The sequence below is a fragment of the Neomonachus schauinslandi genome, chromosome 14 (assembly GCF_002201575.2).
Source record: "Neomonachus schauinslandi chromosome 14, ASM220157v2, whole genome shotgun sequence".
NCBI lineage: Eukaryota > Metazoa > Chordata > Mammalia > Carnivora > Phocidae > Neomonachus > Neomonachus schauinslandi.
In genome coordinates, this window is record NC_058416.1 from 68,619,077 (window position 1) to 68,645,814 (window position 26,738).

At 39.4% G+C, this 26,738-nt stretch overlaps 1 protein-coding gene across 1 annotated transcript in view; it reads right to left on the bottom strand.

Annotated features, from left to right (window-relative positions):
• The window catches only part of SFI1 (SFI1 centrin binding protein), a 97,991-nt gene that overhangs the window by 39,169 nt on the left and 32,084 nt on the right, over window positions 1-26,738 (bottom strand). Inside the window, exons 6-8 of the mRNA XM_044921202.1 lie at window positions 21,934-22,028; window positions 9,437-9,554; window positions 7,514-7,616 (exon numbers count right to left, since the gene is read on the bottom strand). Coding sequence (XP_044777137.1) covers window positions 7,514-7,616; window positions 9,437-9,554; window positions 21,934-22,028 — 316 coding nt within the window. The remainder of the gene's footprint in view (window positions 1-7,513; window positions 7,617-9,436; window positions 9,555-21,933; window positions 22,029-26,738) is intronic.

The following is a 26,738-nucleotide window of genomic DNA, read 5'->3' on the forward strand; positions in this document are numbered from 1 at the left end:
ACTTTGCCATCCAGCTAACACTTGAGTTCTTTCCTTTCCTTTCCAAACTCCTCAAAAGAGCAGTCTATTTTCTAATTTCTCTTCCCCGGGCAGGCTCTCATGAACCCTCTCCCCATCAGGCCTAAGGGAACTGCTCTTTCCAAGTGCATCAATGATCTCCACATTGCTCAATCCAAAAGTCAAATCCCAATCCTCACCCTCCCTGACCTGCCGGAAGCATCTGATGCAGCCAATCAGGCCTGTGGATTCTCTGGGCTACCGACAGTCTCGCCTTTATTCCTCCCAGGCTGGGTCCCAGGACCCCTCTGCTAGCTATACTCACTCCCTTTGTGCTTTCACGCAGCCTCATGACTTTAAGTACCAACTGCAAGCCAAGGACTCCCAAATTTACATCTCAGGTCTCGACCCATCCTCCATACTCCCCAAATATCCAACTGCTTCCTTCACAGTTCCTTGGGGGATATTCAAAAGGCCTTTCAGGCTGAAGATGTGGCACTCAAAAAGGAGCTAATCTTTCCAGACAAACCTGCTTCTCCCTCTATCTTCCCCATTTTACTAAATGGCCATTCCACTGTTCCAGTTACTCAGGCCAGAAATCTGGAGTCACCTTGGATTCTTTCCCTGAAACTTCAGGTCTTAACTATCTATTAGCAAGTCCTGTCAGCACTACCTTCCATGTATACCCAGAATCCAACACCATCTTGCTATCATCCTTGTCTAGAATCTCACCTGGGATTTTGTGGGTTTTTTGTTTTGTTTTGTTTTTTTATTTTATTTATTTAATTGACAGAGAGAGAGAGACAGCGAGAGAGGTAACACAAGCAGGGGGAGTGGGAGCGGGAGAAGCAGGCTCCCCGTGGAGCAAGGAGCCAGATGCGGGGCTCGATCCCAGGACCCTGGGATCGTGACCTGAGCCGAAGGCAGTCGCTTAACCAACTGAGCCACCCAGGCACCCCTCACCTGGAATTCTGTAATAGCTTCTTGCCTGTTCTCCCTGCTTTCATCCTTGATCTTCTATGGTCTATTCCTAACACAACAGCTGAAATCAAGGCCCCCCCCCCCCCCAACAATTTAGACCTATGGCTCCTAACTGCCTCTGACCAGAGTCACATAGCCCTTACTTACCGTTTAAAAAACCTGTAAAAATGCCTCCGGGAATAATACAAACTTGCCTTTCGAAAAGTCTGTGGGATGCTGTTCTGCCTGAGATAATAAACACAATGTGCTCTGTTGGCATGAAAAAAATAATAACAACTTGCAGCTTAGTGATAATCACGGGATGTAGAACTTTTGCCTTTGTACTCTAGAGAAGACACTGCTAACGCCATCTGCTAAGAATGTTTTACAGTTCTAGGCCCCTAAAGTGGAACGACCGGGTCCCTGAAGCAGAACCACCACCTCACTACAATCATCCTGAAACCAGACAGGGAGATGCCAGAAGGGAGAAGATGATCAAGAAGGGAAATGTTACAGCTGACCTAACCCTCATCAATCAGCATGATACAAGACCCTGAGACCCTTCCCCTGAATTTCACCCTTTAAAACCACCCGCTTGTAAGCCAAAAGGGAGTCTGGGACTTTTGAGCATCAGCCCCGTTCTCCTGGGAGGCGCCACACCAGCAAATAGTCTATCTTTCTTCACTGCAAAAGCCTGTGTTAGTTTTTATTGGCTTGCTGCGCACCGTATGGATGAACTCTCACGTGGTTTGCTACAAAGCCAGAGCGATCCTTTTTGGTTGTTTTGGTTATGTCACAATTCCATCCTTTTTATAGGACATTTTTCCTTCCTGCCTTTTTTCCTCTTTCATGCCACCAATTTCTTTGAGAAACTAGGTCATTTATCCTATAAAATGTCCCACACTTTAGGTCCAGCCGACTGTCTCCTCAAGGTGTCTTTGACTTGTTCCCCTGATCCCTGTATTTCCTGGGAACTGTTAAACAGATTCATGTTAGGCTTGGCTGGAATCATGTTCAAATTTTTAGGCAAGAACACTTCTCAAGTGGTGCTGGGGACCTCCCATTACCTCACATCATGAGGCACATCACAGCTGGCTGCCACCATTTTAACAATGTCAAGGCTGTCCATGGCTTCAGATGATGGCAGCCTGATCCCTCCATTTTATTTCCCCACTGTCTTCCCACTCTGTGGTTGCTGCTTAGATCCATTTTCTCATTAGAGGTGGCAAACCAGCAATTTTCTCATTCTAGTAATCCTTCTGTAGCTACTAACTAGAATTCTATAAAGAAGCCTACTCTCATTAACCCTCGGGTTTTGCAAAGATATAGTTTATATAGGCAAGGCAGGATAAATGCTTGATTTTTGCGTTCACTAATTTTTAAACTGAGTTAATGCTCTAACAACCCAAATATGTGACCAGTGAGTTCCTTCCCCTCTCCTCATTATACACGCGTGAATTTTTATATATTTGATGTGTTTTCAATTCACTGCAGTCATTACTCTTCTGGATGTCCCAATTGTTCTATTGTTAGTCTATGAAAGTCCTTTGGCTCCTGAGTCCTTCTGACACAAGCCCATTAACCTTTGTTAATGTCCTCACTTTCCAGCACACTATATCCTAGGCCTATGATGTGCATGATGTGCATATCCTGCTGTAGACCAGGAATCAGCCATTTCTCCAAAAAGCCTCTGTTCCTTTTAGCCGGGAAAGAACAGAGCCCACAACTTGGGCACTGGGAATACTAAATGCCATATATTCTGCTGCTCATTGCTTCTAACTTTTCCATAAGCGAAATGAGAAATACATTTAAGGTTAAAAAATGTCCTAAGTCTCTACTGATATTTACAGTTCCAATCTCGGATTATAGGGCTTTTATCTCATTTCTTTTATATTTGTAATCTTTTCCTTGACACTGAAAATCATGATTCCTAATGACACTGCCGTGGTTACTTGCTTTATCTCACAATGTAGCTATAATAGTTTCAACATGACAATTCTAACCCTGCCACTCACAATAAAGCTAATGAATGCAGGTTTCTGATTTCCTAGCAGTTCTTCGTGTCCTTAGAATGCATTCCATTAGGGATGAACAGTCAAATATTGTATTTTAAAGTTACTTGAAGTAATTATTTTCTCTGTGTAGTCATGGCTACAAACTTAAGTTTGTTTCAGTGTGTCTTAAAATTCTGGGGATCACTTTCTTCCTTTTTGATTTACTGTGTTTTTTTTAATTATATAAAATATTTCTATGGTTCCAAAGTTTAAATTGTATAACAAAGTAAATTCACTAAAGTATTTTGTTCCCACACTGTTGCCTCTATCCCAGTATGGGTAACCACTTTTTGTTAGTTTTGGATTTATTTTTTCCATTACTTTTTCTTGAAAATATAAGACGCACACACACACATACACACACACCCTTTCCTCCCCAAAGGCAGCACACAATGAACCAGAGGGATCCCATTAAGAAATAGGTGTGATAATATCACCCTCACTCAAAGCCAGCAGCTTCTCACCTCCACTGGAATAAGAACGTAAAGCCTTTATGGGTGCAGCCTGCAAGGCCCTGGGGTGTCCTCCTTGTTACCTCAGGACCTAATCCTTCCTACTCTCTCTCTCTCATGCTCATCAACGTATCACAAGATATAGCAAGTTCATGGATGGGATGACTCACATTATCATAACCATGACAATTTTCCTCAATCTAATGTAAAAAGTCAGTGCATTACAATAAAAATCCTAGTATGCTTTGATGTGGAACTTGAAAGTTGATCCTAAAATTAGTAAGAAAGAGTAAAGAAGAACAGCCAAGATGATTTTAAAAAGAACAGGAATAAAAAAGATCATCCTTTTCCATATATAAAGACTTAAGAGATAAGGGAGCCTGGCTGGCTCAGTCAGAGGAGCATGGATGGGACTCTTGATCTTGGGGTTGTGAGTCTGAGCCCCATGTAGGGTGTGGAGATGGCTTAAATAAAACAAAAGACTTAAGAGATAGATCATAAAAGTAGGAATAGTAATAAACAGCTAGCATTTACTGAGCTTTCCATATTCCAGGCATTGCTCTAAGCATATTACATTACATATTACATTAATATTGCTCTAAGCATATTACTTAATCCTCAACAACCCAATGAGGAAGGTACTATTATTATCTACTTACAGATATGAAATCTAAGGTGTAGGGAGGGTAGGTAACTCATTCAAAGGTACAAAGCTAATAGCAATGGAAGCAAAAACCTGCGCAGTCTGATGGAAGAATCTGCTTGTTCTTACCTGCTTCATTAAATCACAATTAAAACAGTGTGGTATTGGCTCAGAGACAGAAATACAGACCAATGGAACGGAGAGTCCAGAACAGACCCGTGAAAAAATGAGACCCTGCTCTATAATGAAGGTAGATTGATAATCAGTATAAAAAAAGATAAAGGATGGATGAATCAGAAATAGTGCTACAGCAATTAATTATCCATATGGAAGATGACAAACTGAGACCTTTTTCACACAATTTGTAAAATTAAACCCAAGATGTATTAAAGACCAAACTGTAAGGTACAAGAATAAATTAGGCTAGGTTGAAATTAATAACATCTGCATAAAAAAAAAAAAGGCACCATAAGCAAAGCAAAAAGACAAGCTATAGACTGGAAGAAAGTACCTGTAAAGTACATAACACTCAAAAAATGAGTAAGTAGAATCTACAACAATGTCCACAGATCAGTATTAAAAAAGAAAAAGCCAAATAACCCAACAGAAAAAAGAGTGAGGGATGTGAACCAGCTCAAAAGCAGAAACCCAAAGACAAACAAGCATTTGAAAAGATGCCAGGCCTCACTAGGCATCAGTGAGATACAAGTTAAGGCGACAATAAAGTTACCACTCCACACACATCCAATTGCTGAGGAGGACCAAGTCTGGCAATGCAAGTGCTGAGAAGGCTGAAAGAAATGGGAACTGAAACGTCAGCATATAAACTGGCCCTGGAAAGCACTGGACAATCCTTAGTAAGGATGGAGAGATGAATACCTGATGACCCAACAATGTCACTTCTAGGAACCAGACTGGAGAATCTCTCAGACTCTTGCACAAAGATCTATGTTTAAAAACGTTCTCCGCAGCACCGTTTGTAATTGCAAAAATGTAGAATAGTCCATCATTTGTATTAGCACTACTACTGAAACAGATCAACTGTGCCTATTCATACAATGGCATAGTATATACAGATAATAGATCTCTACGTACCTACAAGGATGAGCCTCAAAAATATACTGTTGCATTAAAAAAAGGAAGCTGCAGAGGAAAAGTACAGTATGACATCATTCATAAATTTCCTAACTACACAAAACCAGAACATTTCTTCTTTGTGGGTATGTATACACACATTTCTACAGGTAAATAGACGATGAGAGAATGGCGACCTTGTATCCACGCAGGACCCATCTCTGAGGAGGAACGGTGGCAGAAGGGAAGAAAGGTAGGGCTTGACCCATGTCTGGGCAGGTGTGGAGCATGCTAACACCTTTTAAATCTGAGTGGTGGGTACTTGGGTATCTGCTCATGTTTTTATAAATGTTTTATATTTAGTGTTTCTATGTTTCAAGTACATATATTTATAAAAATTTCCCATATCTCATGATGTCTGCCCGGTCTAGTTCAGAGATATTTTGAGGGTTAAAAGAAATGCCTTAAGTGGAAGTTCTTGGTAAACCATATGGTACTTATCAGACATAAGGCATTACTGCTCATAATCCACACAACAAAATCTGGTCTTAGGAGTCTCCCACAGCTTTTAGTCCAAATCAATATGATCTTGATAACTCACATGTTTCACTGGATTTGATTCTGAGTGACTCCTGGCTGTTTTATATGTTAATTCCAGCCACTAAGCATGAAAACCTACTATCACTAAAAATATTCAACCAACTCTGTTGCGAGCTTTGAAGACAACAGTGAAAAGGGAATTCTGAAAGTGTTCTGAGCAATCATAGCACCAGCAGAATGAGCTTACAGGCCCTCAGAGCAGCTCTTTGAAAGAAAAACTCAAGCAGCTGGAGTCCCCCAGGAACAGAGCATCAGTCTCATTATGTTTCCATGTTGATGGCATCTTCACATTTGTCAGTTTCCTCTCCTTCCTGAGATTACAAGTCTGATAAGGACAGTGCAGCAGGATGGGTAAAAGAATGGTTCTGCAGTTGTCAGGCTGCTTGGGTTTAAACCCTAGTTCTGACCTTTGCTAGGTGTCTGACTCTCGTTCAAGTTATTTAACCTCCTTAGTTTCCATAATAATAATATGGTTTTTTAAAAAAGAATTGAGGGGTGCTTGGCTGGCTTAGTCAGAAGAGCATGCAATCCTTGATCTCAAGGTCATGAGTTTGAGCCCCACATTGGTTGTAGAGAGGACTAAAAAAAAAAAAAAAAAACACAAAAACGAAAACTAACTGAGATAATGCACGTAAAGCACTTAGTCCAGCACCTAGTGTAAGGTAGACCACCACAATTGTTATTTGCCGTTGCTGCTGTTCTTGTTACTATTATTATCACTGTCAAGAAATATCTCATTTCCTTGCTATTGCCTCTGAAGACCTCATGAGTTCAGAGGTCAGCAACTTGTTTTCTTAAAAGTCAGATAATAACTATTTTAGGCTTTGCATACCACACGGTCTCTCTGTGGGAACTACTCAACTCTGCCCTTGAAGCCCTGAAAGCTGCCTTGGACAATACATAAATGAACAGGTATAACTGCATCCCAATAAAATTTTACTTATAACAAAAGACAGCAGGCCAAATATGACCTGCAGGCCAGTTTGCAGACCCCTAATCTAGATGATTGTATCTGCTAATTGCATGTGATTTCCACATACTGCATACATTTGCATAGCCTATGCAACGTGTTGTCAGGTTAAAAAGCGATTTACTCCTATGTATAGTAGCAGTCACTTCTTTTTTTCCTCTTCCCTGTTATATTCTCTATAACTGACTTGGCAAACCCAGAATACCAAGCGGACCCAAAAAGTGACAGAAACTCAAAGTATATCAAGGGTCATAAGAAAAGCTTCACCACAGCATCGTCTTGGTACATATGTTAGGCCTTTATTACGGACCAAAAGCCAGTGGCTTCCCCTAATATAAGCAAAATTATATATAGAAGTCAGGTTTTCTTTACAGTCTTAGTTTCTTTTCTGCCCTCCTTATTTTCCAACTTGATGTAGGAAAACAGTAACAAGGAAATAAAGAATATAATGCTGTTTCTTTAATCATATTTATAACTAATTCATAAATCCCTTCCCAGCACCACAATTAGCAGATGCGCTATGCAAACCACTGGTAATCACATTCAGCATATTCCTAATAGCAGCCTCTATCTGCTGAGCCCAGCCTTTCATGTTGCTTCTGCCCTCCACCCCCTGCCCAGCCCCCTTCGCTGCAGGGAGGGCCCAGGACAGAGGCAGCAGCATGATGGCCAGCCTTCTGCTTGGGAGTCCAACCCCACCCTCTGGGTGTGGGGCTTGACGACATGGACAGAAGATACCAAAACCACAGTCGGCTGCACCCACCTGCAGCTGGAGGCTCAGGGCCCTGTGCTTCACAGCTGACGCAAGCAGGGCATGGCCCACACGCACCTGTCCCAGTTGCTCCCTCCACTGGCTCCACCACAGCCTGTCAAAGAACAAATCAAAGATGGAACCAGTCAAAAAAAAGCCACCCAGAAAAGAGAAGGGCAGTGAGGGCTGGGCCTTGGACCCTCGGCTCAAGTCCCTATCCCTCGCTGTGCCGGCCATCTTAATTGACATTGGTTGGAGCCACTGCTGAAAAAAACGAGAAATAGTTCTAGAACAGCCAATTAAGGGTTGGAAACTGATGGTTCCTAAGGTTCCAGCCTTAGAAACTATAGATATGCTCTATTTGGAATTACACAGGTTTAAAAATATATATTTATGAATTATTGCCAACATTAAAAAAAAAACAGGAGATTTTACAGAATAATCTGCAAAAAACATGGCTTTTAGATTTCCAGTTTTGGCTTCTTTTCTGCTTATTTTCTAATTAGCTGCAGGAAAATAGTAGTGAGGAAATGAGAGTTTGCAACCTCTTTTTTTCACAGAAACACTCACTTTGCCTGGTTACTCTAACCTAGCAAAATCTTTCTGTCCTCCTAATCTGGACCAGGCTTAGCTGCATCACTCACTTCAATATCTCAAACTATCTTGCATTACTACTTATCTTTTTAAGCATTTAGGGAATTACAAGTTCCCTGAATGCAGCCCCAGCACCCAGTGTAGTACTAGGAACATTTTAAGCTCCCAATAAATATACACTGAATAAATAAAATTATGTAAAAACATGTTCTATAGACTCTAATAGAAATGCATACTTATTAAGCATTTAAAAGTATTTGCCAGGATGCCGGGGTGGCTCAGTTGGTTAAGTGTCTGACTCTTGATTTCAGCTCAGGTCAAGATCTCAGGATCCTGGGATCGAGCCCCCCCATATCGGGCTCCCTGTTCAGCGGGGAGTCTGCTCCTCCCTCTCCTCTCTCTCTGCCCCTCTCCCCGACTCGTGCTCACGCGCGCTCTCTCTCTCTCAAGTATCTTTTAAAAATTTGCCAAATAAATTTTAAATAAAAACAACTTAAAGAAGTTATTTAAAATAAAGAATTTTAAGGTGTACTGATGTTCTGGATACTGTGCTAAATACTTTAGAGATTACCATATTTATTTCCCATGACAACCCTGAAAGACATTTAATGGTGTGCCTGTCTCACACATGAGGAAAGTGAAATGTGGAGAAGTGAAAGGACCCAACACTGCATGTTGGAACATGGATTTGAGCTTGTCAGTCTAACTGCAAAGCTTCTGCCCTTATCCATACTATATAGAGGGTCTAGCTCTTTTGAGCTTTTAATATGCTGCCATTCAGGACACCAAAGGACCACCAGAGATAATGTACAGTGGGATCAGTCCCATTATAAAGCAGCTCATTGTTACACATGCTTGGCTTTCAAAGTCATCTAACTCATGTCTCTCCAAAGTGTGGACAGTGCTGATGAAAGGCTGTGCAGAGCAGTTAAGAGCATGGGCTTTGGCATCAGAAAGATGGGTAGGTGAGCCCTATTTTGCCAAATACAACTTATATGAGCTTGGGCAAGTTACTCAACCTTTCTGAGACTCTTTGTGTATCTTCGTCTTTACAAAAACAGTACTTAGTTTAGTTTATGGTGACGATTATATGAGACTTTACATTAAGAAAATTAACACACACAAACTTAACACAGGGTTTAGAACATAGTAAGTACTCAATTAGTGTTACTTCTGATTGTGTGAAACCTGATTGTATAGTGGAACAAGCTGTCAATAAATATTTATTAAGCATCAATTATGTTTGAAACATTGTTTTTAAGGTGGGTTTTTAATGCTTCGTAAAACAAGGCTGAGGTAAGATGATGGCTGCTGATCTGTAGGGCAAAGGAGTGCACTCACCACAAAATACTCTGCTGCCTAAACTCCAGGGCGGTGGTCTGCATCTCAAGTTTGGTTCTACGAAAAACCACGTAGATCAGCCAGGACTTCCAGGCCTGCCTCATCTTCTGCCTTGCATCTAGATGCACCAGAAAGATTTTCAAAGAGGAGTAGGGAGAGATACATTACTCTGGGTTATGATAAAAGCTCATGGGCTCTCTGTATTCATCCCTCCTTTTGAAGATCTAAATTCCTCCAGCCTTCAAGTGCCCCCTGGTGGAAAAGTTGTGAAGCTCTACAAAATAAATCAGGATGCAAGTACACGCCAAGAATGGCTATGTAAGTGATGACATTTACAAAACGCAGGAAAATCAATATACTGCACTGTCCAGAAATCTTTTGTCTTACAGCCCTTATTTTTAGAGATATGTTCCATAATATTTACAGATAAAATGATATGAAAACAAAAAGCAGAGAAGTGAGACTGGTCTGAGTTGGTAATTGTTAAAGCCGAGTGACAGGTACATGGAGGTTCATTATTCCATCTTTCAATTTTGTAGATACGTAAAATTTTCCACAGTAAAAAGTTAAAGGAGAAGAAGAAATCATGTCATAAAACTTGCTGTTTGAAACAATAAGCAACACAAAAGAAAAGGATACCATGTATATCTATTTGGAAAACAGAATAAAAGGGATCAGTAATGATCCTGGAGAAAAGAGACTTTACTAGATACAGAAACTGCAAAGGTCCACAGGTCTCCCTTTGTGGTAAATCCCATTTTTATTATCAAAGTCTAATGAAATAAATTTCTGTTCTTTTTAGAACAAGAAGGAGAAAACAACAACAAAAAATTTTTTTTAAGATTTTATTTATTTATTTGACAGAGAAAGACACCGCGAGAGAGGGAACACAAGCAGGGGGAGTGGGAGAGGGAGAAGCAGGCATCCCGCCGAGCAGGGAGCCCGATGCAGGGCTCGATCCCAGGACCCTGGGATCATGACCTGAGCCGAAGGCAGATGCTTAACGACTGAGCCACCCAGGCGCCCCAGGAGAAAACAAAATTATGTCAACCATTTTCGGGTCATTCTCCAAAATGTGGTCAATACAATGAGAGCTATATTTATGTTTCATAGCAACTGACAAGTCAGGTCAAAACATGGTCACAACTTAACATGTAGCTTCCTCAGGCCCCTTGGGCCACACTGCTGTGGTTTAAGAGTTTGGGTTCCTACGTGAGACAAACCAGGTTTGAACACTGAGCTTGTCACTGAGCTGAGTAACCCCGCAAAGTTCCTCATCTGCAAAATGGCGCCTTCCTTAAAGGTGTGTTTGCCAAGAGTAAATGAGATCATCGATGAAAAGTGTCTCCAATAAATGCAAGCTGTTATTTTCTGAGGGTGGTACCCAAGAAACTGCAATAATGGTCTCTGCCATGATTCTGGACAATCTGAGAACCATGCTTCCCTAAGGCCTGAAAGTACTTGTTACTTTTTTTACTTAACAGTGCAAGAGTGACTGAAAACTATAGAACACTCATGAAAGAAATTGAGGAAGACACAAAGAAATGGAAAAACGTTCCATACTCATAGGTTGGAAGAACAAATACTGTTAAACTGTCTATGCTTCCCAGAGCAATACATACATTCAATGCAATCCCTATCAAAATACCATCAACATTTTTCACAGAGCTGGAACAAATAATCCTAAAATTTGTATGGAACCAGAAAAGACCCTGAATAGCCAAATGAAAGTTGGAAAAGAAAGCCAAAGCGGGGGGCATCACAATTCCAGACTTCAAGCTCTATTACAAAGCTGTAATCATCAAGACAGTATGGTACTGGCACAAAAACAGACACACAGTTCAATGGAACAGAATAGAGAACCCGGAAATGGATCCTCAACTCTATGATCGACTTCTTCAACATAGCAGGAAAAAATAGCCCATGGAAAAAAAAACAGTCTCTTTCAACAAATGGTGTTTGGAAAATAGGACAGCCACATGTAGAAGAATGAAACTGGACCATTTCCTTACCACCACACACAAAAATAAACTCAAAATGGATGACAGACCTAAATGTGAGACAGGAATCCATCAAAATCCTTGAAGAGAACACAGGCAGCAACCTCTTTGACCATGGCTGCAGCAACTTTTGGCTAGACATGTCTCCAAAGGCAAGGGAAATAAAGGCAAAAATGAACTATTGGCACGTCATTGAGGTAAAAAAGCTTTTGCACAGCAAAGGAAATAGTCGACAAAACCAAAATATAACCTATAGAATGGGAGAAGATATTTACTAATGTTTTATCAGATAAAGGGTTAGTATCCAAAATCTATAAAGAACTTACCAAACTCAACACGCAAAGAACAAATAATCCAATCAAGAAATGGACAAAAGATATGAACAGACATTTCTCCAAAGGCATACAAATGGCCAGAAAACACTTGAAAAAATGCTCAACACCACTCAGTATCAGGGAAATACAAATCAAAACCACAATGAGATACCACCTCACACCAGTCAGAATGGCTAAAATTAACAAGTCAGGAAACAACAAATGTTGGCAAGGATGCCGAAGAAGGGGAACCCTCTTATACTGCTGGTGGGAATGCAAGCTGGTACAGCCACTCTGGAAAACCGTATGGAGGTTCCTCAAAAAGTTAAAAATAGAGCTACCCTATGACCCAGCAATTGTACTACTAGGTATTTACCCCAAAGATACAAATGTAGTGATCTGAAGGGGCACCTGCAGCCCAATGTTTAAAGCAGCAATGTCCACAAAAGCCAAACTATGGAGAGAGCCCAGATGTCCATCGACAGATGAATGGCTAAAGAAGATGTGGTATATATATACAATGAAATATTACACAACCATCAAAAAAATGAAATCTTGCCATTTGCAATGATGTAGATGGAACCAGAGGGTATTATGCTAAGTGAAACAAGTCAATCAGATGACTTATCATATGATTTCACTCATATGTGGAATTTAAGAAACAAAACAGAAGAGCACAGAGGAAGGGAGGGAAAAATAAAACAAGATGAAATCAGAATGGGAGACAAACCGTAAGAGACTCTTAACCACAGGAAACAAACTGAGGGTTGCTGGAGGGGAGGTGGGTAGGGGGATGGTATAATTGGGTGATGGGCATTAAGGAGGGCATGTGATGTAATGAACATTGGGTGTTACATACAACTGATGAATCACTGAACTCTACCTCTGAAACTAATAATATACTGCATTAATTAATTGAATTTAAATAAAATTAAATTTAATAAAACAGTGCAAAAATGAACAGACACTCCCTGAGGTCTGTAGGCATGGCCTGAGACAATTGTCATACGTCAAGAAGAACTCTTCCTTTTTAAAAATTTATTTGAGAGAGAGAGAGAGTGCCCGCACATGCACACAAACGCATGCATGGTGGGGGGCGGCGGAGTCTTAAGCAGACTCCATGCTCTCATGACTCTGAGATCATGACCCTGAGATCACAACCTGAGCCAAAACCAAGAGTGAGACACTTAATGGACTGAGCCACCCAGGCACCTCCAGAAACAACTCTTTTTATCTGAAGAATTCAAGTGACTTTTCTTTCTACTCCATAATATAGCTGTATTTATTATAACTGCAAATAATATAAGATAGCAGAAAGCATATTCCTCAAATAAATATGGAATATTCACAAGATAAATGTTCTAAAACAAACAAAATAAAACAAACCTTAACAAATTGTTTAACAGAACTGAAATCATACTAAGTCTGTTCTCTCATTCCTAATGGGGTAAAGTGGAAAATTAATAAACATATTTTGAACTATTTCTATAAATATAGAAAGGTATTAGAAAGTCCCCAGTAGGGGCGCCTGGGTGGCTCAGTCGTTAAGCGGATGCCTTCAGCTTGCGTCATGATCCCAGAGTTCTGGGATCAAGTCCCGCATCGGGCTCCCTGCTCAGCAAGAAGCCTGCTTCTCTCTCTCCCACTCCCACTCCCCCTGCTTGTGTTCCCTCTCTCGCTGTGTCTCTCTCTGTCAAATAAATAAATAAAATCTTAAAAAAAAAAAAGAAAAGAAAGAAAGTCCCCTATATAAGACTAAACACACTTCTAGATAATCTGTGGGTCAAAACAGAAGTCTTAATGGAAATTAGAAAACATTTCTCAGGGACGCCTGGGTGGCTCAGTCGTTATTAACCAGCTGAGTGCTGGGATCAAGTCCTACATCAGGCTCCCTACTCAGCAGGAGGTCTGCTTCTCCCTCTGCCTGCCATTCCCCTTGCTTGTGTGCTCTCTCACATGCTCACTCTCTCTCTCTCTCTCTCTCTCTCTCTGGAAAATAAATAAAATATTTTTAAAAAGGGGAAGAAAACATTCCTTACTGAATGAAAGCAGAATTGCAAATATTAAAATCTGTGGGGTGCAGTTAAAGCCATGCTTAAAGATAACTTTATTACAGTAAATGCTTATGTTAGAACAAAGGAAAGGTCTCAAATCAATAATCTCAGCTTGCATCTTAAGACACTAGAAAAGAAAAAACCAAATTAAAATCAAACCTTGCAGAAGTGAGAGAATATAAAAACAGGAACAGAAATCAAGGAACTTGAAAACAGAAAAACAACAGAGAATGAATGCAGAAGCTGGTTATTTGAAAAGAAGGATAAAACTAATAAAGCTCTATCCACACTTACCAAAAATAGAAGGCTAAAGACATAAATGATCAATATTAGAATGGGAGGAGCTACCACTACAGACCCTGCAGACATTAACATTAAAATGGAATACTTCAAATGACTCTATACCATAAATTAAACAACATATTTACAATGGACCAATTCCTTGAAAAACAAATTACCAAAACTCATTCAAGAAGGAAGAGGTAACCTAAATAGTCTTACATCGACTTAAAAACTTGAATTCTAAGTTCAAACTTCTTTAACAAAGAAAACTCCAGGCCCAGATGAGTTCACTGGAGAATTTTACCAAATATTTAAGGAAGAAATAATACGAATTCTACAAATCCTTTTTAGAAAATAGAAGACAATGTAACACTCCCAACTCATTCTATGAAGCCAGTACGACCCCGAACCAAAACCAGACAAGGACATTATAACAAAAGAAAAGTACAGGCCAATATCCTCATGAACACAGAGGTAAAAATCCTCAACAAAAAAATTAGCAAACTGAACCCAGCAATAGATAAAGAATGGCATTAATGTGAGGAATGTAAGGCTGGTTCAAAATTTGAAAATTGCTCTGTTTCACCATATTAATGGACTAAAAAGGAAAAGCAGTGAATCATCTCAATAGATACAGAAAAATCATCTGACAAAATTTAATGCCTCTTACTGATAAAAATGCTCAGAAAACTAGGAATAGAACTTCCTTAACCTGACAAAGGACATCTACAAAAAACCTACAGCTAACATCATATTTAATGATTAAACACTGAATGCTTTTCCCTTAAGATCAGGAACAAGGCAATGATGTCCACTCTGACCACTCCTATTCCATATCTTACTGGAAGCTCTAGCCAGTGTAATAAAAATAATCTGGAAAGGAAGGGATAAAAATGTCTCTGTTCGGGGCTCCTGGGTGGCTCAGTCATTAAGCGTCTGCCTTCGGCTCAGGTCATGATCTCCAGGATCCTGGGATCAAGCCCCGCATCGGACTCCCTGCTCCACGGAAAGCCTGCTTCTCCCTCTCCCACTCCCCCTGCTTGTGTTCCCTCTCTCGATGTGTCTCTCTCTGTCAAATAAATAAATAAAATCTTTAAAAAAAAAAGTCTCTGTTCACATATGACTTAACTATCTGCATAGAAAAATCCCTTGGAATCTACAAAAAAGGTCCTATAACCAATCAATAAACTTAGCAAGGTTGCGGGATATACAAGATCCATATGTAAAACCATAGAACTTTTAGAAAAAAACACTGGAGAAAATCTTTGTGACATTGAAGTAGGTGGAGTTCCTAGATACAGTATCAAAAACACAATCCATAAAACAAAAAAATAATAAATTGGACTTTTTCAAAACTAAAAATTTTTGCTCTGCAAAGACACAGTTAAGAAAATGAAAAGACAAGAAAAAAAAAAAAAAAGAATGAAAAGACAAGCCACATTCTGGGAGAAAGTACCTGCCAATCATGCTTTTCACAAAAGACTTGTAACCAGAATATATTTTTTAACAAAACTCAACAAGAACACAACCAATTTAAAAGGACAAAAGATCTTGAACAGACTCTTCACCAAAAAGAGAGATATAAATAGCAAGTAAGCATAGGAAAAGATACTCAACATCATTAATCATTACATAAATACAAATTCCAACCTTAATGAAATACTTCCACACACCTATCTGTATAGTTAAAATTTTATTTTAAATGACAATACCAAGTGCTGGTAAGATGAAAAACAAGTAGAACTCTCATAAATTGCTGGTAGGAATGCAAAGTGGTACAGTCATTTTGGGAAACAGTTTGGCAGTTTCTTATAAAGTTAAATATACACATATTGTAAGATCCCAGCAATCCTACACCTAATCACACCAGAAAATTATGCCTAGATAATCTACCCAAGAGAAGTATTCATATGGAAAACTATACACAAATGTTTATGATTTATTATTCATAGTTGTCTAAAATTGCAAACAACGCAGATGTCCTTCAATCAGTGAATGGATAAACTTTCATACACTCCTACTATGCAGTATACAGAATACTACTCAGCAATATAAAGGAATGAACTACTGATACATGCAACAACTTGGATGAATCTCAAATGCATTATGCTAAGTGAAAGAAGGCAGTGTCAAAATGCTACCTACTGTATGCTTCCCCTTATATGCCGTTCTAGAAAAGGAAAGTCTATGGTGATAAAGAACTGGTTCATGGTTGCCAGGTATCAAGCGTGGAGGGAAGGTGCTACAGAGGGTTAGCACAAGGTCAGGAGTGATGGAACTTTCTGTCTCCTGATTGTGGTGGTGGTTACACAACTATGCATTCCTCAAAACTCAAAGAACTATACACCAGAAAGAGTGATTCCTCCTTTGTATAAATTAAAAAGGAAACAAAAACATAAGCAGCTTACCAGCTCAATACTGAAACAGTGCACCTGGTGCTGTAACTAAGAGGCTTCAGCTTCTTACATTCTGGGAAAACAGACAAGGGGAGGAAGAATCCACTGTGCTGAGGGAGAGAAGGGAACATAACATAGGGAAGATGATATTTGAAATGGGCCTGCTGGAGGAACTGCAGGGGCAAACATGGAAAGATATGGAAGTGCACATCCAGTGTGGCAAGGGCATAGGGTATATGGAAGGTAAAGAAGAGAAAGGGTGAAGACCCTGTATGCTACACCAAGGAGTGTTGACTTTATTAGCAAAGAGGAGCCAAATGCATTTGTATGCACAGGAGTGACATGATCTCACCTATGTCTTAACACTATTATAGCTATGTGGACAATGAGAAGGGGGAGAAAATAAATGCAGGGAGATGAGAGAGGAACTTATAAAACTCTGGGGAAAAGATGAGGATTAATCGGGCAGTAGCGAAGAAAAGATGAGGGCAAGGGACATGTTGGAGAGCCGTATTATGAGCATAGATAAATGACTGATGTGAGGCATGAGAAATGGATAGGCCATGCTTTAGTAAGGCTTCTCACTTAGCTAGGAAAAGTAGGAGGAAATGCAGGTCTAAATGTGGGGCAGTTGACAAGTTGTATTTGTAAACTGCTGAGTTTGAGGCACCTGCAAGGCATTCACATGAAATGGGTTATGAGGCAGCTGCTAATGCAGACTGCACTATCATTTTGAAACTCAGTGCCTTTTTCTCTTAGACTCCCAATATGGGTTTCTGGACTCAACTCAAAGAGGAACCAGATACTGACCAGAGCTAAACTGGCCACAAGATCACGAAGGGGCAACCTGGACACAGAAGACCAGAAGTGGAGGCGCCTGGGTGGCTCAGTCGTTAAGCATCTGCCTTTGGCTCAGGTCATGATCCCACGGTCCTGGGATAGAGCTCCGCATTAGGCTCCCTGCTCTGCGGGAAGCCTGCTTCTCCCTCTCCCACTCTCCCTGCTTGTGTTCCCTCTCTCGCTGTGTCTCTCTCTGTCAAATAAATAAATAAAACTCAAAAAAAAAAAAAAAAAAGAAGACCAGAAGTGAGCACTGCAACTTGACACATGACAGCTAAACAGACAGCCACCCCAGGTGCTATAGGAGGGCACGAATAGCCAGTTCACAGAAATCATGTTTAAATGAGTTGTAGGTGCCATATGGAAAAAACCATAGGGATATGACTATACAGGAGATACAGGAGATACAGGAGTTCTTGCTCAGAGATGAAGATTCTGGATAATAGGGGGGCGCCTGGGTGGCTCAGTTGGTTGAGCGGCTGCCTTCGGCTCGAGTCATGATCCTGGGGTCCTGGAATTGAGCCCCGCATCGGGCTCCTTGCTCCGCGGGAAGCCTGCTTCTCCCTCTCCCCTCCAAAAAAAAAAAAGATTCTGGATAATAGGAAAGGGGATCAAACAAATGTTCCCTTTGACCTGGTGTTATTTTCTCTCAGAGATAATGTGCTTGTCTTCCCAAGAGCTTCTGTAAAAGTAAATGTGGCCTCTCAGGAAACTAGGAAAAAGAGAGGGGCCTTCCTCAACCTGATAAAGAATATCTACAAAAAGCCTTTATCATACTTAATGGTGAGAAACTCAAAATTTTCCCACTAAGATCAGATACAAGGCAGAAACGACCCCTCTCAACTACTCCTTTTCTTTTCGAAGATTTATTTTACTTATTTTAGAGAGAGAGCGGGGGGGGAAGGGTCAGAGAGGAGAGAGAAACACAAGCAGATTCCGTGCTAAGTGAGGAGCCCAAAGCAGGGCTCGATCTCATGACCAACCATGAAATCAGACCTGAGCTGAAACCAAGAGTTGGACACTCAACAGACTGTGCCACCCAGGTGCCCCTCAACTACTGCTTTTCAACATCATATTAGAAGTTCTAGCTAATGCAACAAGACAAAAAAAAGCAATAAAAGGTACAAAGATTGGGAAGAAAGAAGTGAAACTGTCTTTTTTCACAGGTGACACAACTGTCCGTGTAGAGAACCCCAAAGAACTGACAAAACAAACAAAAAGATTCCTGGAACAAATAAGCAATCCATAGCAAGGTTGAGATGAAAAGTTAATATACAAAAGTTAATTGCTTTCCTATATACCAGCAATGAACAAATGGAATTTGGAATTGAAAGCACAATACCATTTACATTAGCACCCCCAAAAACAAAATACCCAGATATAAATCTAACAAAATATATACAATGTCAATATGAGGAAAACTGCAAAACTCTAATGAACAAAATCAAAGAACTACATAAATGGAGGGATATTCCATTTTCATGGATAGGGAGACTCAATATTGTCAAAATATCAGTTCTTCCGGGGCATCTGTGTGGCTCAGTCAGTGAAGTGTCTGCCTTTGGCTCAGGTCATGATCTCCAGGTCCTGGGATAGAGCCCCACGTCGGGCTCCCTGCTCAGTGGGGAACCTGCTTCTCCTTCTCCCTCTGCCTCTCCCCCTGCTTGTGCTCTCTCTCTCAAATGAGTAAATAAAATTTTTTTTTTAAAATGTCAGTTCTTCCCAACTTGATCTATAGATTCAAAGCACTCCTAACCAAAATCCCCGCAGGTTATTTTGTGGATATCAACAAACTGATTCTAAAGTTTACATGAAGAGACAAAAGACCTAGAATAGCCAACACAATATTAAAGGAGAACAAGGTTGGAGGAATGACATTACTGGAGTTCAAGACTTACTATAAAGCTACAGTAATCAAAACAAAATTATGTTGGCGAAGGAACTGACAAATACATCAATGGAACAGAAGAGAGGGCCCAGAAACAGAGCCATGTAAATACAGCCAATTTATCTTTGACAAAGGAGCAGGGGCAATACAATGAAGCAAAAACAGTCTTTTCAACAAATGGTGCAGAAACAACTGGACTTAGACATGCAAAAAAAAAAAAAGAATCTAGACACAGATCTTATATTCTTCATAAAAATTAACTCATAATGGACTACTGACCTAAATGTAAAACACAAAACAATAAAATTCCTTGACTTAAATAACATAGGTGAAAACTCAGATGACCTTGGGTATGATACAACACCAAAAGCATGATCCACAAAAGAAAAATTTGATGAGCTGGACTTCATTAAAATTAAAAACTTTTGCTTTCCAAAGAAATGTAAAGAGAATGAGAAGACAAGCCACAGACTGGGAAAAAATATTTGCAAAAGACACATTTGATAAAAGACTGTTATCCAAAATACATGAAGAATTCTTAAAACTCAAAAAGAAAACAATCCAATTAAAAAAATGGACAAAAAACACCTCAGCAAAAGTATACAGATGGCAAATAAGCATATGAAAAGATGTTGCACATCATACGTCATCAGAGAATACAAATTAAAACAACAAGATACCACTACACACCTATTAGAATGACCAAAATCCAGAACACTGTCAACACCAAATGCTGGTAAGGATGTGGAGCAACAGACACTCTCATTCATTGCTAGTGGAAATGCACAGTAGTACAGTCACTCTGGAAGACAGTTTGGCAGTTTCTTACAAAACATAGTCTTATCATATGATCCAGCAATTGCAATCCTTGGTATTTATCCAAAGGAGCTGAAAACTTAGGTCCATACAAAAACCTGCACATGGAAATTTATAGCAGTTTTATTCCTAACTGCCAAAATTTGGAAGCAACCAAGATGTCCTTCTTAGAAACGGATATATAAATTGTGGTACATCCAGACAATGGAATGTTATTCAGCACTAAAAAGAAATGAGCTATCGCCAAACTATGGAAAGAGCCAATATGTCCATCAACAGATGAATGGATAAAGAAGATGCGCCATACACACACACACACATACACACACACACAATGGAATATTATGCAGCCATAAAAAACCCGAAATCTTGCCATTTGCACAACGTGGATGGAACTAGAGGGTATTATGCTAAGCGAAATAAGTCAATCAGAGAAAGACAAGTATCATATGATCTCACTGCTATGAGGAACTCTTAATCTCAGGAAACAAACTGAGGGTTGCTGGAATGGTGGGGGGTGGGAGGGATGGGATGGCTGGGTGATGGACATTGGGGACGGTATGTGCTATGGTGAACGCTGTGAATTGTGTAAGACTAATGAATCACAGACCTGTACCTCTGAAACAAATAATACATTATATGTTAAAAAAAAAAAAAAAAAGATAGTAGGAAGGGAAAAATGAAGGGGGGGAAATGGGAGGGGAAGACGAACCATGAGAGACTATGGACTCTGAGAAAGAAACTGAGGGTTTTAGAGGGGCGGGGGGTGGGGGAATGGTTAGCCCAGTGATGGGTATTAAGGAGGGCATGTATTGAATGGAGCACTGGGCGTTATACGCAAACAATGAATCATGGAATACTACATGAAAAACTAATGATGTGGGGCGCCTGGGTGGCTCAGTCGTTAAGCGTCTGCCTTCGGCTCAGTCATGATCCCAGGGTCCTGGGATTGAGCCCCGCATCGGGCTCCCTGCTCCGCGAGAAGCCTGCTTTCCCCTCTCCCACTCCCCCTGCTTGTGTTCCTTCTCTCGCTGTGTCTCTGTCTGTCAAATAAATAAATAAAATCTTTAAAAAAAACAAAAAACTAATGATGTAATGTATGGTGACTAACATAACATTAAAAAAAAAAAAAAAGAAATGAGCTATCAAACCATAAAAGATATGGAGGGACCTTAACTGCATACTACTAAGTAAAAGAAGCCAATCTGAAAGGGCTATATACTATATGATTTCAATTACATGACATTCTGGAAAAGGAACAACTATGAAGACAGTAAAAAGTTGCTGGGAGTGGGGGTAGATGGGCTTCTGGATGGGCACCCAGGTGGTACAGGCGGTTGAACATCCAACTCTTGGTTTCTGCTCAGGCCATGATCTTGGGGTCATGGGATCGAGCCCTGCGTTGGGCTCCATGCTCTGCACAGAGTCGGCTTGAGATTCTCTCTCCCTCTCCTTCTGCCCCTCCCACTCATGCTCTCTCTCTCTCTCAAATAAATAAATCTTTAAAACAAAACAAAAGTTGCCAGGGGGATGATATGAGCTAAATAGGGAGAGAGAGCACAGATTTTTAGAGCAGTGAAAATACTCTGTATGATACCATAATGGGTACATGTCCATAGAAGGTACAACACTGAGAGTGAACCCTAGTGTAAACTATGGACTTTGAATGATTATGATGTGTTGATGGGGGTTCACTGTAACAGATGTACCACTCTGGTGAGTGATGTTGATAGTGGGAGAGACTACGCATGTGTGGGGGAAGAGGAGTATATATACATATATATGTATCTTCCCCTTAATTTTGTGCTATGAACCTAACGAAAACTGCTCTCAAAAAATTAAGTCTTCATAAAAGAAAATCAAATAAATGAAGGCATTTTCTTTAGACATGTACTTCCTTGTCTCACCATGATTCTCGGCTCTAATGTACTTGGTCCTCATCTCCTGCTGCTGATGCACATAGGTCCTCCAGGTCTGGAACATCAGGTTGTATAAGTAATATCTGAGGAGGCAAAAAAAAAAAAAAGGCAAATGGCATTTCTTTCTTTTTTCCTTTTTTTTTTTTTAAGATTTACTTATTTGACAGAGAGAGAGCAAGAGAGAGAGAGAGCAAGAGAGAGCGAGCTCACAAGCAGGGGGAGTGGCAAGTAGAGGGAGAGGGAGAAGCAGGCTCCCCACTTGAGCAGAGAGCCCAATGTGGGGCTCGAACCCAGGACCCCAGGATCATGACCTGAGCCAAAGGCAGACGCTTAACCGAATGAGACACCCAGGTGCCCCTACTTCTTTATTTTTTAAAGTTTATTTATTTATTGGGGCGCCTGGGTAGCTCAGTCGGTTAAGCGTCTGCCTTCGGCTCAGGTCATGATCCCAGTGTCCTGGGACCGAGCCCCGCATTGGACTCCATGTTCAGCGGGGAGCCTGCTTCTCCCTCTCCCTCTGCCTGACTGTCTGCCTACTTGTGATCTCTCTCTCTCTCTGTCAAATAAATAAAATCTTTAAAAATAAATAAAGTTTATTTATTTATAATCTCTACACCCAACATGGGGCTTGAACTCACAAACCAGAGATCGAGTCACATGCTCCACAGACTGAGCCAGTCAGGTGCCCCAAATGGCATTTCTTTAAACCAAAAAAACTCCTAATTCAATATAACCAGTCCATTCTGTACTCAGAAATTAACATGGATGCTTCTGATACAAAAAAGTCATATCTATATCTTAAGCTAAAATCTTATTTCACATAGTCACAGTGAAATCTATTCTCCTTGATGGAGAGGCATTCTCCTCACTTTACAGTATCATTAAGGAAAAACAGGCTTGAATTACCTGAGAATAACTTCACCTTCAGCATTCACAAAGCTGTGACATTTAGAGTGACAGTCATATCTTTATCACCTTAATCATCCACATTATGTAAAACATTACCTCTCCTTTTCACTAAACATGGTCAATGACACCTTTCCTTTGTCTTTTCCTTCTCAATACATACACTATACACATTAAGACTGTCAGTCCCTCCGTATTTTCACTATCCTATTTCCTAAGACTTGATTTCATACTCTACAAGCTTATTAGAATGATTCAACATTGTCTTTATCTTATCTGAAATATCCACAAATCAGAAACCCTGACCCAAAGAACCTAAATAAAGAAGTGATTATGAGTAAATGCTATTTTTAAAAGACACACTGTGTAAGATACATTAATTTTTTTATTGTATAAAAAAGGTATAAAATGTGGATTTGATATAATTCCAATTTTTACTTTTTCCTCTACTTATCCCTGGGAGTACTAATGTCAGGATTTAGTTTTTTCTCTATTTCTATTTTCTTAATGTCCCATACTGGGCATATATTTTCTCCTATAATCAATAAAAATTAAAACAACTTATTATTTTAAAAAAACAGAACACTCTTCTTACAGAATATATATAGTCATGGAATAAAAAGATCATAGTTAATAATCATTTCTTTATTATTTTTTGGAAACTCTGACCAGCAGGGAAGTATGAGGATTTTTAGAAATCACAGGGTACAGTGAAAGTTGCCAATAAAAATGTAAAATAATACAGATGTTGTTATGAAGCAGAAACATGTTATGTTTTAAATAAATCAGTATCCTTAACTATTAAAAAAAAAAACAGAACACTCTCAGAATTAGAAATTATACAGAAGTGAGAGTCAGTGAGAAAACCCTATTCAAACCATTAATATGACCAACACCTAATGGTTACTTAAAGAGGTGTCTCTATGTGTGTGTGCCCACATGCACATGTGCTTGGGTTTAATTTAGGACTTTGATCTTACTTATTCTAAAAAGAATTTGAAGAAAAACAGAATAGGATTCAAAACCCTTCTCCAAATCAATGTGATCCATCACATTAACAGAATGAAAGAAAAGAATCACAGGGTCACCTCAAAAGATACAGAAAAAGCATTTGACAAAACTCAACAATCACTCATGATAAAGACATTTAACAAATTACGGATAGACCAAACATATCTCAATATAATAAAGGCCATATATGACAAGCCCACGGCTAACATCATACTCAAAGAAGAAAGGCTGAGAGCTTTTCCTCTAAGATCAGGAACAAGACAAAAGTGTCCACTCTTACCACTCCTATTCAACATAATACTGGAAGTCCTAGTCGAAGCAATCAGGCAAGAAAAACAAACAAAAGGCATCAGAATGGGAAAGGAAGAAGTGAAATTGTCTCTATTTGTAAGTGACATGATTTTATATATAGAAAATCCTACAGACTCAGCCCCAAAACTATTATATTTAATAAAAAATTCAGTCAACTTTGCAGGATACAAAATCAACACACAGAAATCAGTAGCATTTCCATACACGAACAGTGATCTGAAAAACAAATCAATTCCATTTACAGTAGCATCAAAAACAATAAAATATTCTATAATAAATTTAACCAAGGAGGTGAAAGATCTCTACTCTGAAAACTACACAACACTGGCAAAAGAAATCAAAGACACAAATAAATGGAAAGGTATCCCACATTCATGGATTGGAAAATTAATATTATTAAAATGTTACTAAATTATGTAATTTAATTACATAATTAAATATTAGTTAATATCACTAAAATATTAAAACAATACTACCAAAATCCATCTATAGATTCAATGTAAGCCCTATCAAGATTCCAATGGCATTTTCTACAGAAGTAGAACAATCCTAAAATTTCCATGGACCCACAAAAGACCCAAAATATCCAACGCAATTCTGAGAAAGAAGAACAAAGCAGGAGGCATCACACTTCCTCATTTAAAGCTATACTATAAAGCTGTATTAATCAAAGCAGTATGGTACTGGCATAAAAACACACCAGTGAGGGACGTCTGGGTGGCTCAATCAGTTAAGTGTCTCCTTTCAGCTCAGGTCGTGATCCCAGGGTTCTGGGATTGAGTCCTGCATCGGGCTCCCTGCTCAGCGGGGAGCCTGCTTCTCCCTCTGCCTGCTGCTCTCTCATTCTCTCTCTGTCTGACAAATAACAAAATAAAATCTTAAAAAAAAAAAAAGAAAAATCTTACTTTATAAAAAAGAAAAGAAAAGAAAAAACACACCAATGGACAGGAACAAACCCAAGTATATATGGTCAACTAATATCTGACAAAGGAGCCAAGACTACTCAATGGAGAAATGACAATCTCCTTGAAAAATAGTGCTGGGAAAATTCAATATTCACGTGTAAAAGAATGATACTAGACCCCATCTTAAACCACTCACAAAAATTAACTCGCAGTGGATTAAAAACTTAAATATAAGACCTGAAACCATGAAACTCCTAAAAGAAAAAACAGCAAAAGAGCTCCTTCATATGGGTCTTAGCAATGATTTTTTTGAAATGACACCTAAAGCACAAGCAACGAAATAGAACATAAACAAATGGGACTACACCAAACCAAAAAACTTCTGCACAGCAAAAGAAACAATCAACAAAGTGAAAAAGATAATCTATGGAATGGGAAAAAAATATCTGCAAACCATATATTTGATAAAGGGTTAATATCCAAAATATATAAAGAACTCATACCACTCGATGGCAAAAAAATAAATAAATAAAACCTCCAAATAATTCAATTAAAAAATAGGCAAAGAAACTCAACAGACATTTTTCCAAAGAAAATATATGAAAGGCCAACAGGTTCATGAAAAGATGCTCAACATCACTAGTCATTAGGGAAATGCAAATCAAAACCACAAGGAGCTATCACCTCACACCTGTTAGCACGACCATCATCAAAAAGATAAGAGATATCAAATGCCGGCGTGAATGTAGAGAAAGGGACCCTTGTGCACTGTTGATTGCTACAGCTATTATGGAAAACAGTATGGAGGATCCACAAAAAATTTAAAAGTAAAACTACCATATGATCCGGCAATTTCACTTCTGGGAATATATCCAATGTAAATGAAAACACTAACTTGAAAAGATATTTGTACCCCTATGTTCCCAGCAGCACTATTTACAACAGCCAAGACATGGAAACAACCTAAGTGTCCACAGATGGGTGAATGGATAACGCTGTGGCAGATACAAACAATGGGATAAAAAGCAAAGAAATCCTGCCATTTGTGGCAGCATGGATGAACCTTGAAGGCATTATACTGAGTGATTAAGTCAGACAAAGACAAATACTGTATGATCTCACTCATACGTGGAATCTAAGAGCAAACACAAAAAACTCATAGAAAAGGATCAGATTTGTGTTTACCGGAGGCAGGGGTGGGAGAGGGAACTGGAGGAAAGTGGTCAAAAGGTACAAATTTCTAATTATAAGATAGAGAAGTACTGGAGATGAAATGTACAACATGATGCCTATAGTTACCACTACTGTATGATATGTACGAAAGTTGTTAAGAGAATAAATCCTAAGACTTTCCATTATATCTAAAAAAAAAAAGTGGTGTTTTTTTTTAAATTTTATTTATTTCAGAGAAAGACAAAGAGAACATGAGTGGGGGGAGGGGCAGAAGGAGAGGGACAGACTCCCTGCTGAGCAGAGAGCCCAATGCGGGTCAGATCCCAGGACCCTGAGATCATGACCTGAGCTTAACCAACTGAGCCACCCAGCTTTTTTCTTTTTTTCCCATTTCTTTTAATTGTATCTGTAGGAGATGATGGACGTTAACTAAACTTACTGTGGTAATCATTTCACAAGTCAAACCTTTATGCTGTACATCTAAGA